This window comes from Podarcis vaucheri (genome assembly GCF_965113315.1).
Source record: "Podarcis vaucheri genome assembly, chromosome: 11".
Classification (NCBI taxonomy): Eukaryota; Metazoa; Chordata; class Lepidosauria; order Squamata; family Lacertidae; genus Podarcis; species Podarcis vaucheri.
In genome coordinates this window covers 65,219,387-65,235,688 of record NC_138749.1, presented here as the reverse complement: position 1 = coordinate 65,235,688, position 16,302 = coordinate 65,219,387, and the positions used below count along the sequence as shown (strand labels likewise).

The window sequence follows — 16,302 nt, the reverse complement described above, 5'->3', positions numbered from 1 at the left end:
TACTCACAGGTTGTTGTTTATGGTCCAAATTTTCAATAGAAGAAGTCAGCGCTCTCCGTCGAATGGCATGCGGCTTCGCTCGGCAGGGAAAGCAGAGGACTCAGCACCACGCCACCCCCATCCCCCGCTCCGTAGCCTTTAAAAAGGCTCCTTCGCGGGTCGGGGGGGCGCTAACGGTGCCCGCCGAGTCAACCATGTCCACGGGCTCCGTGCCCGTGGTTTTTGAGGGTCCCCGCGTCGCCGGCGCGGTAGGACCCAACCCCTGCCGAGCAGGCTCCCTCCGGAGCTCGGAGGGAGTCCGCCATTCAGCGATGGCGCCAACCTGGAAGTCCCAGAAGGAATTAAGTTTTTAACCCAAGGTACCACTGTCCCAACTTAAAAACAATAGATCATTTATAATAAGCATAGACAGTTCTGTCTTGAAACCGGTTTGTCCCATAACTGCTCTAAAGGGACCACTTCCATGTTGTACTCTTGCAATAGTTTCTCAAGTCAGAACTTTCTTATTTGCTGTCAGTAATTTTTCCATTGTTGTAGAAAAAATTGGGATTGGCTTTTGCATCCCAACCTCCCAAGGCGCAAGTCCATGATTGGTCAGAGAAGAATGAATGGAGGCAGGAACCAGTAGAAGGAAAGCAGGGAAGATCTTTAATTTCCTGCTGCAACAGAGTTCCCCTTCTCTTGCAAAGAGGTGAGGAACCAAAACAAAGGTGTGCAAAAACTTTTAAAGACTTTAGAATTTGCCCAACCCCTTAGCCATAAGCTACCCCAAACACATCATACACATCTACAACAGAAATTTGAGAGTGCGGCTTGTCTCCTGTCTTACAAGCTACCTGATGTTGTTGTTTAGTCGTTTAGTCGTGTCTGACTCTTCGTGACCCCCTGGACCAGAGCACGCCAGGCCCTCCTGTCTTCCACTGCCTCCCGCAGTTTGGTCAAACTCATGCTGGTAGCTTCGAGAACACTGTCCCACCATCTCGTCCTCTGTCATCCCCTTCTCCTTCTGCCCTCCATCTTTCCCAGCATCAGGGGCTTTTCCAGGGAGTCTTCTCTTCTCATGAGGTGGCCAAAGTACTGGAGCCTCAGCTTCAGGATCTGTCCTTCCAGTGAGCACAAGCCACTCCAGTATCCCTGCCAAGAAAACTCCATGGACAAAGACAACAGGCATATAAAAGCTACCTGATAATGGCTACTAATTGCATTACCTGGCCAGTCTGGGGCATTCTTTTGAGTTGGTAAATTCTTCAATTCTTGAATCCAGGTCACAGGCCTACAGTGGTATCTTGGTTTACGAACTTAATCCATTCCTGAAGTCAGTTCTTAAACCGAAACCGTTCTTTAACTGAGGTGTGCTTTCCCTAATGAGGCCTCCCGCTGCCAGTGCCCTTCCACCGTTTGGCTTCCGTTCTTAGACCGAGGTACAGTTTACAAACCAGGACACTACTTCCGGTTTTGTGGAGTTCGTAAACCGAATCGTTCGTAAACAAGAATGTTCTTAAACTGAGATAGCACTGTACTGGGAAAGTTTCTACAAGTTATTTCCTTCTGCAGAGGAAATATTTAGAGTCATTAGGAGAGCCAAAATGGCTTTTTGGATTGTGTAATTTTCTCAGGGACTATTTCCTAAATTCTGAAGGGTAAAGGATTAGTTTTCTGGAAACTAATGTGAGTCCACTATGTGTGTGCCCCCTAAAATTTTATCATACCATAAATATATTGTAAAACATTGAATTTTCTCCTCAATTTCTTGTTGGTAACTGTGTAAGAAAGGGGGAGGCTAAGAATAATTTCGGTTTAGGACAAAATATTTCCCTGTTGTAAAAAGAATTAAAGAGGTATAGTTTCACCAGTGAAGAAACAGACTTGTAAAATTAAGACACGGGAAGTCTAATTGAATGCTGAGGACTTGCTAAACACATCACTATCCTATTTTTCTGTTCAGGTAGCCATTTCTGTTGCACTCTGTAACTGTTTGAATATACAGGAGATGCAACAGGAATAGTTTCCAGCCTTGGTTTTCTCTCAGGGCTCTTTTCTCCTTCATTCTTCAGTGCTGCAATTGCTGTTCCTTTTTTATCCTTGGACAGAAAAGCATCTGCATAATTTGTCCGCATTATACTTTAAACATGGGATACTGGAGATCTGATATCTGTGACTATATTTTATTTTGGGGTGCATTTATATACAACACAATCAGCCATGACTTCTGGACAATTCACATTACAATTCAGTAACCAAGAAATACAGATACAACCAATTAACATCTACTAAAACAATCAGTATGAAACCTGTATCAGCACAAAGTCACTGATAAGCCAACACAAAGCCTTATGAAGCAAGAATAAAACAGTTGTAAGCATGTGGTCATTATCCACTTCCTGCTGTACTCCCAATTAAATTATTCCCATAGATACTGCCCACATAGCACTATATTCACTCACAAATAAAGTGACATTGCTGGATTTTCTGTTGCAGAAGGGGAAATGGAGTCTCAAAAGCAGTACAGTGGTACCTCTGGTTAAGTACTTAATTCTTTCTGGAGGTCTGTACTTAACCTGAAACTGTTATGTACTGAAGTTTTCACCCTGGGCCAGCAGGGGGATAGTGTAGATAGTTTTCACTCAGGTCCACGTCAGTTATTTTAGGCGGGAAACCCTGGGTTGTTGTTGCTACAATGTTGACAGCCTATAAAAGCAGGCCGGCTGAGCTGTTAGCTGTTCAGTTCTGTCCAGATTACAAATAAAGAGCTGCTCTGGAGAAATCGCTGTGTCGTCTGCCATGTCTACCCACTATTCAACAGAAACTGTTCTTAACCTGAAGCACCACTTTAGCCAATGGGGCCTCCCGCTGCTGTCGTGCCGCCGGAGCACAATTTCTGTTCTCATCCTGAAGCAAAGTTCTTAACCCGAGGTACTATTTCTGGGTTAGCGGAGTCTGTAACCTGAAGCGTCTGTAACCTGAGGTACTTGGTTGACAAGTGGGTCCTGAAAGAATGAGTAATAAGTTGAACCAATTTAAAAACATTTGAGAAGTACTGGTATAATGGTTAAAGTGTCGTCCTAGGACTGGAAATACTAGTATCAGACATTGGTCCAGTATTTCTACTGCCTCACCAGGACCAGATGAAAAAGGAGGAATGTTTACATGGCTTCACGCAGCAGCTTCATGTAGCAGTTGCCACAGGGGAAATGCAGACTCTGAAGATGGAAGCCGCCTGACCCCATGGAGTCCGGAAGGAGGGAGCAAAAGGCTAGGCGGGAGACGTCCCCGGACGGGGCTGGGGGTGGGGAGTTGGGGGCACTCCTCAGTGTCTTTGGTGCGCACAAGTCAAGGGTCTGGCTGGGCCCTAGAGAAGGGGGGTCAGTGGGGTGAGAAGGAGTGGCAGGGGTTTGGGGAGATTGCGGTAGGTAGGTATCAGCTGTGCAGAAAAGCCTGTCTGGTGGGGGAAAGCAAACTTGGACTCCTGTTTTTCGATTGGAGAGGGGAAGATATTTCAGATCCCCTTTAGTGTCTCTCACATCCACACTCTCACATTCATAAGGAAAGGAGACCTTTGGGGTCACTTTGACTCCTGCTCTGTGCACTTGGATCTTCTCTGGGCGGGATTTCAGGGGCTGGATTCTCTTTTACACACACAAATACTGGGTTCTCCTGCATTTCCGTGCAGTGCATCTGCCAGAGACAGATTAAATTTGCTTAATAAATAAATCTATTAAATCTATTAATTGTGTATATTAAATAATATTGACTATGTTGTGAACACTTTAATTAATGATATGGAGCTGCCTGTATACTTCTGTGCTCAACTCATCCTCTAAATCCTGTTCTTCTTTCTGGAATTCAAAGTTCTACCGCTTTCCTAGCCTCCTCTTTGGCAGTGAGGCTCAGAGCAGAGATCCTATTACAGTATTTTGACTCATGCATTGTAGGAAGGTACACATGTGTGTACTCAACACATTTACAAATTGTAACCATGTTTTCTGATAATTTAATATAACCTCTGTGGAGGGAAAAACAGTATCATTGCAGAAGTGGAAACCCTGATATTTAAAAATTATTCTGCATTGTGTGCATACATGCAGTTCATGTTTCTGTTTGTGATTTGTTTGGTTGTGCCAACTGGAAACTCTCACCGATTTTGTCCTCACATCATAGATTTTTTTTAAAATCAAATGAGAAGACACATTAGATCACAGTAGTTTTCAGATACTGTGGCAGGAAAGAACAAGAAAGATGGCTGAAATAGCTAGTGTGGGTATCCTAGGAGACCAGGGTTCAAATCCCCACCTTTGCATGAAGGTCCCTGAGTGACCTTGGGACAGTCACCACCTCTCAGCCTGTGCTGCCCCACAAGAGGGTCACATGGGGAGGGGGAGAACCATGTGTGCCAGCTTGAGCTCTGTGGAAGAAAAGTGGGATAGAAATTAATAATAAAGAAATAATGGCTAGAGTGTTGGGTCTGAAGAAACATAATGTAAGGGCAAATCACTACATTAGCTTCAGTAAGAATGGAAATAGTTTCTCATTTGATGTTGAATATATCACAGAAAGCAAGATACGGTACTTCATGCGGTATGATTAAATGTGAGATATTGTTCAGCTGTCATGCTACATTAAATTGAAAAGACTATGCAGATTTAGATCCTCTTGAGAATTTGTAATTTAATTCATGTGATTGTTCATTGGCAAGTTTTTGAGGAACTGTTTGCTTGGAGACCAAAGGGCCAACAGAAATAATTCTTGTTGGCAGGTCATCTGCAAGATACATTAACCAGTTGAAATGGCAAATGGAAGTATGCAAAGTCAACATTTGAAGAGCCCCCACCCAGATTCAAAGTTTTTACAAAGTGCACAGGGATTTCAGTTCCATCTGTTATAGATGAAGAAGCAGAATAATTGCAGAGATTGTTCAGATGCTGTTCAGAAAACATATTTATAATTGTATTTGTTGCCTCTTGCAAAAGGGCTTCTTGCTTCAAGCATAAAGCTGTCAAGTATCAGTGGAAGAATTACTACCTGCAGTGGAGTCTCAGCCAGCAGACTTTGGCCTTTACAGTGGATGCTCGGGTTGCGAATGTGATCCGTGTGGGATGCACGCTCACAACCCGCAGCTGCGTGTCTGCGCACGCGTGGGTTGTGATCCGGTGCTTCTGCACATGTGCAAAGCACGATTTAGCGCTTTTGTGCATGCACAACCACCGAAACCCAGACGTAATCTGTTCCGGTGCTTCCGGGTTTCAGCGGTCTGTAACCCGAGAAAACGCAACCTGAAGCGTCTGTAACCCGAGGTATGACTGTATTTGCCAATTCTGCTACTAATTATCCTAAAAAAGAATTAGCTTTCTGGTTTGTAAAATAGGAGGGGGAACAAATGGTCTTTTGTTAAGGTCTGGCATGCAATTTGCATTATTCACTTGCCTACTGCCTTTCAGATGGTACATGGAAAAGAATTTTTTGTTTCCAAATACATTAACCCAGCCCTGGAAGCAATGTTTGTTCTGCTTGCAAAGGCTACTTTAGATTATTCCCCGTGGTGGCTGTGTTCCCATAACATGCCATTTGTGTTCAGAGGCTTACCACGGATGGAAGATTTTTTATTTATAGGAGTGGAGAAACTCCCCCTTTCTCCTTCAGTTGTTTCATCTTTTAAGTATAGGGTAAAAGTGATCAGGTAGCTCCCCTCACACCAATGTATTGATCTAGTTAAATTGTATAGTGTCCATCTTACTGTATTTCCATTCCGGAGACCCAATAATTGCTTCACCTGTCTGCCCATAAGCTTTGCAATCTTATACTATTGGCTTTAATATTTATATGTTGTTATTAGTGATGTTATGAGAATACATGCCCCCATGTATAAGACGACCCCTATATTTTGTGACCGGGGGGTCACCACCGCCAGTCGCTCTACAGCCTGCACACCACTGCAAATTGCATGCATTGCCATGGCCACCAATCATATGCATGGTCACCACTCAAAGCCCACCTGCCCACTAGACGCAACCACACACGCCTCAACATCCAATTGCCATAGTTGGAGCCAATTGTCAGCAGACCTTGCCGCAGCAACCAATCACAAGCCGAATCGCAGCTGCCAATCTCCTGGCTGCTGACACCAATCGCCCAACCCCCCCTATGCTATCTGTGTATAAGAGGACCCGCTATTTTTGCCTATTATTGCTAAGGAAAAAATATCTACACTGAAAAATATGGTAATATTTTGGAGAATATTCTCGATTAATGAGAATATTAGAGAATTTTCATTTAAAATAGAATCTTCATTTTAATGCATTGAAAATTATAATAATACCGTATTTTTCGCACTATAGGCACCGACCCCTCTCGCTCTCCAGGCTTCAGGAGAGCCCCACCGCCAGCCCCACAAGCTCAGGGGACAGCGGGAGAGGCGCAGCGCGCCCTTCCCGCTGTCCCCCGACTTGGTTAGAAGGCTGGCGGGGGGGGGAGCCTGCTCCTCCCCGTCGCCAGCCCCGCAAACTCGGGGGACAGCGGCAGGGGCGCAGCGCGCCCTTCCCGCTGTCCCCCGACTTGGTTAGAAGGCTGGCGGGGGGGGGAGCCTGGTTTTGCGGGAGGCGGGGGAATCCCCCCGCCTCCCAGGAAAGCCAGGAGAAGCCGTGCAGCCCTTTTAAAAGGCGCACGGCTTCTGCCGGTTTTGCGGGAGGTGGGGGAATCCCCCCGCCTCCCAGGAAAGCCAGGAGAAGCCGTGCAGCCCTTTTAAAAGGCGCGCGGCTTCTGCCGGTTTTGTGGGAGGTGGGGGAATCCCCCCACCTCCCAGTAAAGCCAGGAAAGCCCTGTGCAGCCCCTCCGCCAAGGAGAGGCTGCACGGGGCTAAAGGGGAAGCCAAAACAGCGAGCGGGATCCATCCCGCTCGCTGCCTTGGCTTCCTCCATAGCTGCGCGCAACCCCTCTGCCAAGGAGAGGCTGCACGGGGCTATGGATTCTTTAGCCCCACGCAGCCTCTCCCGGGAGGGAGAGGCTGCACGGGGCTAGGGGAAGCCAAAACAGCGAGCGGGATCCATCCCGCTCGCTGCCTTGGCTTGATCCATAGCTGCACGCAACCCCTCCGGCAGGGAGAGGTTGTGTGCAGCCTGTACGCTGCTCTTTGGGGCTGCGGGGGGGGGGAGATTTTTTTTCTTGAATTCCCCCCCTAAAAACTGGGTGCGCCCTATGGTCCGGTGCGCCCTATGGTGCGAAAAATACGGTACATTTTATTTATACCCCGCCCTCCCCAGCCAAGGCTGGGCTCAGGGCGGCTAACAACCAATAATAAAAACAAGTTGAATGAATACAACTCGAAAAACAAGATTAAAATACAACATTAAAACATTAAAATACAGCCTCATCACAGGAGGAGAAAGGAAAAAAAAAGAGGGGGAGGGAATCAAATTGACTCCAAGCCAAAGGCCAGGTGGAACAACTCTGTCTTACAGTCCCTGCGGAAAGAATTCAGATCCTGCAGAGCCCTGGTCTCATGAGGCAGAGCGTTCCACCAGGCCGGGGCCAGTGTTGAAAAGGCCCTGGCTCTGGATGAGGCTAATCTAACTTCCTTAGGGCCCGGGACCTCTAGGGTGTTACTATTTAGGGGCCTTGAGGTCCTCCATGGGGCATACCGGGAGAGGTGGTCCCGTAGGTACGAGGGTCCTAGGCCGTGTTTATTCAAAAACATGTTTATTCATGGGTAAACTTGTTAGGATGGCAACCAAAATCTGTACAGATACTTTTATTCAATGGGACAATGCAGTGAATTCACGTTCTTTGATTTTTTGCACCAAACTTGAAATTGAAAATTCAACGGGAAAGACTCACATTAATCACTAAGCCTGCCACTAACCGTATATTTTCCATCAACTTTGAATTCTAATTATGTTGTGTATACATCACTGTATGGCCAAGGGTATAGCATTGCTAAGAATAAGGTCACACCAAAATAGAAAGAAAGCTGTTACACAGGGGTCGGCAACCACAAGCGGCCCACGGGGGTGGTTTTACCAGCCTCCGAGCCGCCTGCTTGGTGAGTCCCCGCACGCTGCGCTAAACCGACAGCACAGCGTGGGGACTCACTTTTGCAGCACCGGCAATCAAGTCTGCACAGATGCCAGAAATTGCACGCACTCAGGCGAGGGATCTCCACTGGAGTGAACTGGCCCAGACAAGGTAAGCCTTGCCGACCCCTGCTATTACATATGGTTGAAATTACTTACACCAGCAATATTACAGCTTGACTTATTATTTACTAGATTTTTAAAATGTGGGTTGTAAAACTGGTTCTTACATTAGAATTTAGTTTGTGGAGAATATTCGCACCTCCCATCACTAGTTGTGATAAAATATATTTTATTGCCGTCTGATCCTTTGGGATGAAGTACTGCCTAAAAATGTAAATAGTGAAGAATATTTTGTACTAGAGCTAGTCAGGATTTATCATACATTCAGATAAATATAAATGTTACTTAACATAGGCTTGTGCTGAGATGAGACCACATAGGAACGCCTCTCTTTTCAGACTAAAATTATTCAGATGTCTTCAGCAGAGAACACTAAAAAAGAAATGCAGGAAAGCTCTCTTCCTAGAAAAAGGAGACTACAAGGACTGATAAAACAAAAGCATTTAAAAAGTAACATCTTTTCTATAAATTTCAGGTGGTGTTCGTGAGCTGGTGTAGAAGCTTTTGGGATTGTGGACTAGTGGCACTAGATGATGTGTCAGTGAGTTTAGGAAGCTGTCAAGCAGCTGGTAAGTTAAATATGCATATGGTGTCCACAGGGTTTCTAAGAATTATCTCTTATTATGTCTCTTATAGAATTCCCTAATTAATTCCATATTTTTCTTTCAGAATATCTCACAACATACCACAAAATGTTTTAAAGATTTTATTTATATATTTCAAATTGTTATTGGTACATTATTTTCCAATTTACATTTAACTTGACCTCCCATCTACCCCTCCCTCCCTGGTTTTCCCCATTTTCCAAAATAAGCTCCATGTTGTTGTTATTCTATACCTTGCCTTCTCTAGTGTTTTCAAATATATATTTTATTGCTTATCTTACTTGCGTTTTAGCTTAGTTTACAGTAGTTTTTTTTTAATCCTCGATTTCTGTTTCTTACCACAGTACATTATCATTGCTCAGTTAGTTGTAAAGATACAAATTAAGTCAAATAACTATGCATCTGAGCATGCCTTTACTCAGCAATATGGAAATGATAAATGGATTCACAGGCTTTACTCATATGTGTATTGTGACATATGGGTTACATCAGTCCCAATCCATGAGCAGCACATGCATGGAAATCTCACCATACCAAGCACATTCCCAGCCTAAACCCACACGGACACCCAAACCCACCTGAATATGCAGGCGTGCTCTGTCCTGGGTGCTCTCCTATTAGTGACCTAAAATTAAGTAGTGTGGGAACAGAGAAGCTGTGGCTGTCCAAGACATTGTTGGACTGAGCCCCCCTCGGCCCCCAGCCAGCATGGCCAGTGGTCCGCAGTGCAGGGTGTTGTAGTCCAGCAAGATCTGGAGCGCCAGAGATTCCACAGCTCTGAAATATAGAACACACAATACTTGCACCGGAGAAAGAGCAGCCAGCTCACACTAATGCTAGCAGTTCATTCAGGAAAATGATGTTAGTGGTTGCTGGGAACACTGGGAACAGGCCTCTGCGCCCTTGCCTCCATTGTCCCACAAGCCTGCCTTATAACTGCCTTATAGCCACATCCATAGAGCGGGATGATGTTGCTGATGAGTAATAGAATGTATTCAAAGGGAAGCGGCAAAGAATATGGATGCTTTCCTTTAGCACATTAAATTCCCATTATATCACACTTGTCATGAGATGAGCCTGCAGGGTTTCCTCCCTGTCTGCTCTGAAAGCAGGAACTTATGGAAGGCCAGAATGAACTGTGCTTTCTGCATTGTGCAAGATGAAATTTGAGTCCTCCCATGTCAGTAATGCTTACTTTCTGGGGTAACACTTCCTAAATGTCCACACTGGCATTAGAGATCCAAACTGTGAGTAGGGGGAAAAATCCCATGCAAATATATAATTAAGGTCATATTCTTAAGTCTCCAGGACTGAGGCAAACTAGATTTTCAGTCAGGCCTGCATTTTCCTCAAGTACATTATTTGTCCATAAAGTTTATTTTAGAGTGAAAAGCAGGTGTGTTTTATGGTTTAATGCTGTTTTATGTAAAGGGATCCAAAGCCATTTTGCTTTCATAATTTCAGAAAGTAGAAAACCTTGGAATGTGTCATCAGTGTTGCTTTTTAAAACTGACAAATTCAAATAGATTAATGGATACTGCAAATTTTAGGTAACAGGTAAAGTTGGTGATGACTTCCAACCACAATGCCATATATGTGTGGTATTTCAGACAGGGTTGGACCTACTTTGAACTGTAACTCTGTAAATTCTTTGTTACAGATATATTGCCTGCTTTTCCTGGAGAATGTACTTTTGAGCGAAATGAATGTGGGTTCATTCAGCAAAATAGAAACCGGAGTGGTTGGCATAAGAGAAGAGGTCAGACACCAACATCTTACACTGGACCCAAAGGAGACCACACTTCTGGGGTAGGTGAGTTAAACTGTAGATTTTTAGCTAGAGGGCATTGACTAAAATATGGAAGATCAGAGAATAAGACAGAAAGTTTTCTTATCCAATACATTTTAGGTAAGGCAGGACTCTCCAAAGTATTTAGAGGGGATAATTTCTTTTATAATGTACATGGGTCAATAAACCATAGTTGTTTATTCTGCAAAGAGGACTTACACAGTTAAGAACCCAGACAAACCCCTTTAAACAGGTTTTCTCTCTTCCTATTAACAAACAAAAAGGCTGATCTTACTATGTAGGTTGCTTTGTGCATTAAAGAGACCTGTAACAGATTATTGACAGTCTCATTTCTTTTTCAGTCACTTCCAATAAGCCTGGGCAGGAAAAGAACAACACTTGAACACTCAAGCCATTATAAAATCTGGATTATTTATTCCAGTACCTTGACATTTTGCAAAGAGTCTGCCTGGTGAGAGCTCTGAGGTGGCCAAATTATGAAAAGCTAAGAAATAGGTTGATAATAGAGCTGTGGAAATATTTTCCCTTTAAGTGCAATTTTAACCTGTTAGGATGTCCATTTTTTGTGCACCCATAACATACCACCAGTTGAGATTCTATCAAAACTTCAGGAAAGCCAAAGGGAAATAATTCATAGAATTCTACAATTTTGCCTCTACTGTATCTTCAGTAAAAATATTTAAAACATGGGTATAAAAACAACTAGAATTAGTAATAAGTAATACTGAGGCAACATCAGATGCTATTTCTACAGTTCATAGTTCTGATTTTTAAAATGATGCACAAACTTGTGTTTTAATTTAGATGATCTTGGATTCCTAAATTTTCAATTTTCTCAGCTTCATTGTGTCACAGAAGACTAACTTAGAAACCAAATAATGTGTTGTTTAACAGTCTGTGTGCCCCAGTCGGTTTCGTACCATCTTCAATGGATTCTGTGGAGCGAATGCAGGCTTTCGCTGAAGCCTGGAGAGGGAGAGGGGTCGGTGCGCACCAACCCCTCTCGCTCTCCAGGCTTCAGGCAGCTATCCGCAAGCCTTTGGAGCGCGGTGGGAGTTCCCGCTGGGCTCCGAAGGCTTGCGGATAGCAGCCTGCAGCCCGAAATAATTTTTTTTCTTTATTCCCCCCCCAAAAAAAACTAGGTGCGCCCTATGGTCTGGTGCACCCTATAGAGCGAAAAATACGGTACTTAAAAAAACACTTCCCAATAATATTTCTCCAAGTTCAAAGAATCCTCAAGCACATTGTTAACTAATGCAATTCTGTGCAGCGATATCCATAGCACCCAACAGCTGTTCTTGCTATTCTTGGTCTCTTTCCATCTGCTGAGATTGCTATCAATTCTTATTTCTTTCAGGATTGACTGGGGTGGTCAATAGGAGGGGGGAGAATTTTTTCCCTTGACAAAATGAGTAGCAAAGAAGAGTGGAATTGTAGCAATAGAGGCAGGAATATATGAACTTGTTGATTATTAGATGCAGTTGTAGTTTGAACATAAAAAACTGCTGCCACTGATGATTGTGAAATGGCGACACTGTGAGAAAGCAATGCCTTGGTGCACTAGGCAGCTCCAGGAAAGTCTAACTGAACTGTGGACAAATTAATTCCTTATGCAGAACACGCCCCAAGGGTAGGGTACTCATTACAGCATTTATGGAGGTGTGCATCTTTTTCTTTTAAAAAGGACATTACATGTACATAGAGGCATCCAACATGATCTATGGACAGAAGACACAGCTTGTTTCAAGGGTATTACGACGGACTGTTGGACATCAGTGTCTTACATTTTTTTATCACATGTATGGCTCTGGAACAGGGCTATTAAATGTTTATATGAAAAAGCATGGTGATGAGGACGAGATCCTCCTCTGGAGAAGGCATGGCGAACAAAGCATCACATGGTTGAGAGGCCAAATAGAATATACATGTGATAGATCTCATCAGGTAAGTTAACATTGCAGCAATGGATCCCATTGGGGATGTTTGTGACATGTTATAACTCACTTTTAGTTGCTAACACACATGCTGCAGTCTTGCAACAGAGTCTGAAGCAACTCAAATGAATGGAAAAGAACCACTGTTGGAATTCGGGTTCCTTAACTCGCTTCACTTCCACCTTAGGGTTCATGGCGAGGAGGCTTGTTATCTCTTTGCAATGCAGGTAAATCCACTACAGGATTATGTGCTTTGGTTCCATAGCCAAGGGAACAGTTTTTTCTTTATGGATTTAGGTAGCAATAGCCTGAGTAACATTGGGTTGTAGTCCCAAACTGGCCCAGGTGTGTTCCCATGTCGTCACTTTTAAAAGTAATGTGGGAAAAACCGTGTACACATCTAGCTATTTAAACCAACACAGTGAAAATAACTCAGTGGAACAAAAATAATTTTTTCAGCTCAGTTCTCCTGATTGGCCTTGTCTGCAAGTACAAGTAACCTTTGAGTGGCCCAAGCAAGGGAACATGCTGACTCAAGTTAACAGTGAATAACTCTGAACCAGCTGATCATATAATATAGGTGGGCTTTCTTGGCAACAATGCCATCCTTGTACCTGTATGCTCAGAAGTAAACTTCATTGAGTTCCATGGTACTTACTCATAGACCTGGGATACTGCTATAATACAGACCTGGCTGGAGCCACATATGAAAGCTGAAGAAGCAGAAGGGATACAATCCTATGCAAACTTGGAGAAAGTTCAAATAAGCACAGTGGAACTTGCTTCTGTAAACCTGCTCTGTATGCTGATCTAATGGTGCAATCCTAGGCATACCTGCTCCGAGGCAAGTCCCACTGAATTCAGCGGGACTTACTCCCAGGTAAGTGGGAATAGGATTGCAGCCTTAACTGTACCTGAGAAGCTACAACACGGGTAATAATAATTGGTTTTTTTCTTTAAGTTAAGGTATCTATCTGCCAGGCAGTCCTAAGAGAATATGTTTAATGTTCTGGATGCAATAAAGAAATAAAGATTTCATTAAAACACATTGGCCTGGATCCTAGCTAATGTGACCAGAAGGAAACCAGTGTAAGGGGACTTTTTGTCTTCCTTCCAGCACATCCAATGGTCACTGGAGGGTCAGAGAACCCTCCTGAATAACACGGAGTGGGAGGTGGATGCTGAAGTAGGGGGGTGGGGTGGGAAGTTTCCCAAAATTCAGTAGGGTAGTTCCCCCTCCCACATCACAAACCCTCCAGAGAGACTTTTCAGTGGGTACAGAGGGTTGGAGTGGATGGGGAAGTCCATTTGCATGAACTTCTTTGCATTAATTAGGTTCATGGCTAAAAAATATTTCAGTTGACTGAAGAATTTCTTCTATATATACTTTTCAAATTATTGAAAACTTTACCTTCAGAAATATTTTAAAAATTGTATTTTTTTAAAAATACAGATTATATTTGAAGCAGTTCGTGGAATATCAGTAAGAAGTGACATTGCCATTGATGATATTTTATTTCAGAGAGGACCTTGTAAAGGTAAATTATATTTACTTTAAGTTCTTCACTTCATTTCTAGTCCCTCCCCCACATTTCTAGTCCCCCCCCCACATTTCCTGGTGATAGATGACTATATGAACTACAAATAAAGCAGTACAGTGAGGCAGCTCCTAGTGGCACTTGTGTGTTGAATCCATGTAGATGTAAACATACCCTCAACTTGTTGGTGGGGTGCTTCCCCAACCCTTCCAAGCAGATTTGGGGGTGCATGGCACGGAGGAGAGAAAGGAAAAGTCCTGTTGCATGAGTGAACCTCTTAAGTCAAATCCCGCCTGTTTCTTTTGTCAAATGATACCAACTGCTTGAAACTCCACTAGGCTATTATTTGAATGAATTTCATTATTATGGCTGGAATACTATACCCTCCTACCTGGGAGTAAGCTCCATTAAAGCTGATGTGACTTATTTCCAAATAGACAGGTATAAGTTTGCACTGTGTTTGTTTTTCAATAGTAGCCCATGTTAAAATGATTATCTATAGAATAGTATGCTACTTCAAATATTCCTTTCCTCCACCTCTAGAAACAGGAGAAACCATACTGCAATCTTCTGGTTATTCTGCCGATTTTAATGAAATTGAATACTGAGCTCCGCAGAAGCAGATGGAATATCACCTTGCTTATCTACAATAGGAACTGCACAGCTCCCTCCCTGCTCTCAGTTGTAGAGTGATAATTATTGAACTATTTTGTTAACAGCGTGAAGGTATGGCAAGAATTCAGCCTTGCCAATGAAGTTACTGACTCAGGGTTTCCCTCACTTTGTTTTTTATTGTATTTTATTTTGCATGTGACATCAGTTATTCTAAAGGGCTATTCATTTCGCACAGAGTGTGAAGTAATAGACAAATGTGTTTTTGGTAAACATTTTTGGGCACATAATTACAGAAAGCAAAATGGACAAAATATATAATTTGTCATTGTGTTAACTAAAACTGCATTCAGTGAATGTCTTGTCTTTGGCAAATTATGGATTTAATTTTAGAATTTAGAAAGAATGGAGAAAATATTCTTAAAAGTTAGTAATATTCTGTAGATCAAATGAAATAGTTTTCAATTGTTGTTCAGGAAACCCAATCACTTCAGGGAACCCATTTATAAAAATATTAAGTATAACATATGAACGATCTGGGTAGGTTTTTTTGTTTTTTGCTATTTCTTGCTAAACAATTATTGTAATGAATCCATTTGTCATTCCAGCAGCTAACAGATGAACTGCTGTAAAGGTTCTGTTAAAGTGTTGATTACAATACATAAACAGTGACCTGCATACATTACAGCAGACTGGAATGCAGGTTGTTGTGTTTTTGTTGTTGTTGTTGTTTTAGCTTTATAGACTTGTGCAGAATTGTCTTTGTCATACTCAGCCACAAACAATCTGCCTTCCTGTTAGAAATAGATGATGCCTATTTGATTGCTGAATATTTTCTATTTTATAGATATGTATGGGTGTGTGTTTTGTGTGCGCATGCACATGTATTTACATCACGTTTTTCTATAATTTGGAACAAGGTAATAAAATACAATTTAAAATAATTTCTCTGACTCCACTTAAGTGACTAGAAGTGGCTAAAATATATTTTCAAACCTCACCCATGCACTGGTAACTTCCAGACCAGACTGTTACAATAGGCTACTTTTGAAAAATAATAATCTGGAAGATATAGCTAGCCCAGTGTGTGGCAGCTACTTTCTTAACTAGGGCTTGTTGCAATGAATACAGTCGTACCATGGAAGGAGAACAGAATCTCCAAAACGTTCGAAAACCGAAGCACGGCTTCTGATAGGCTTCAGGAAGTTCCTGCAGCCAATCGGAGGCCACGGAAGCCTCGTTGGACATTCGGCTTACGAAAATAGTTCACAAACCAGAACAGTCAGGTCAGGGAACTGACATCGGAGCCAGAGGCTCTCAAGCGATGCTGGAGAAGGGTCCAGCAGGGAGAGAGGCAGCTCATCAGTTGGGGAAGGAAATCAGTGCAACACCAGGGATAAAGGGGGGCAGATGGGGGAATCGGTGAGAGGGCTCCAGGACTCCTCGCCGGACACCAGCGGGGAGAGCACGGGTCCTCCACTACCCACACCCTACCTGTGCAGAAGACTTCCGCGCAGGGAGAGTAGGAGGAGACTTGGCGTCAAACAGCTTTTATGCTGGAAAAGGTTTAAGAAACGCCCACTGACGGATTCTGCTAGCAACTGAGGCAGCCATGAA

At 43.2% G+C, this 16,302-nt stretch overlaps 1 protein-coding gene across 3 annotated transcripts in view; it reads left to right on the top strand.

The window, feature by feature from the left end:
• Window positions 1–15,402, top strand: part of MAMDC2 (MAM domain containing 2) — an 83,357-nt gene extending 67,955 nt beyond the window's left edge. For 2 of the 3 annotated variants that reach the window (XM_082241572.1, XM_082241573.1), the window contains 5 exons: window positions 8,662–8,755; window positions 10,452–10,604; window positions 12,286–12,545; window positions 13,989–14,073; window positions 14,617–15,402. In XM_082241572.1, coding sequence (XP_082097698.1) covers window positions 8,662–8,755; window positions 10,452–10,604; window positions 12,286–12,545; window positions 13,989–14,073; window positions 14,617–14,681 — 657 coding nt within the window. In that variant the 3' untranslated portion in view covers window positions 14,682–15,402. Of the gene's footprint in view, window positions 1–8,661; window positions 8,756–10,451; window positions 10,605–12,285; window positions 12,546–13,988; window positions 14,074–14,616 lie in introns of those variants that run through there. The other variant, XM_082241574.1, reaches the window with a different exon arrangement.
• Window positions 15,403–16,302: the final 900 nt, after the last annotated feature.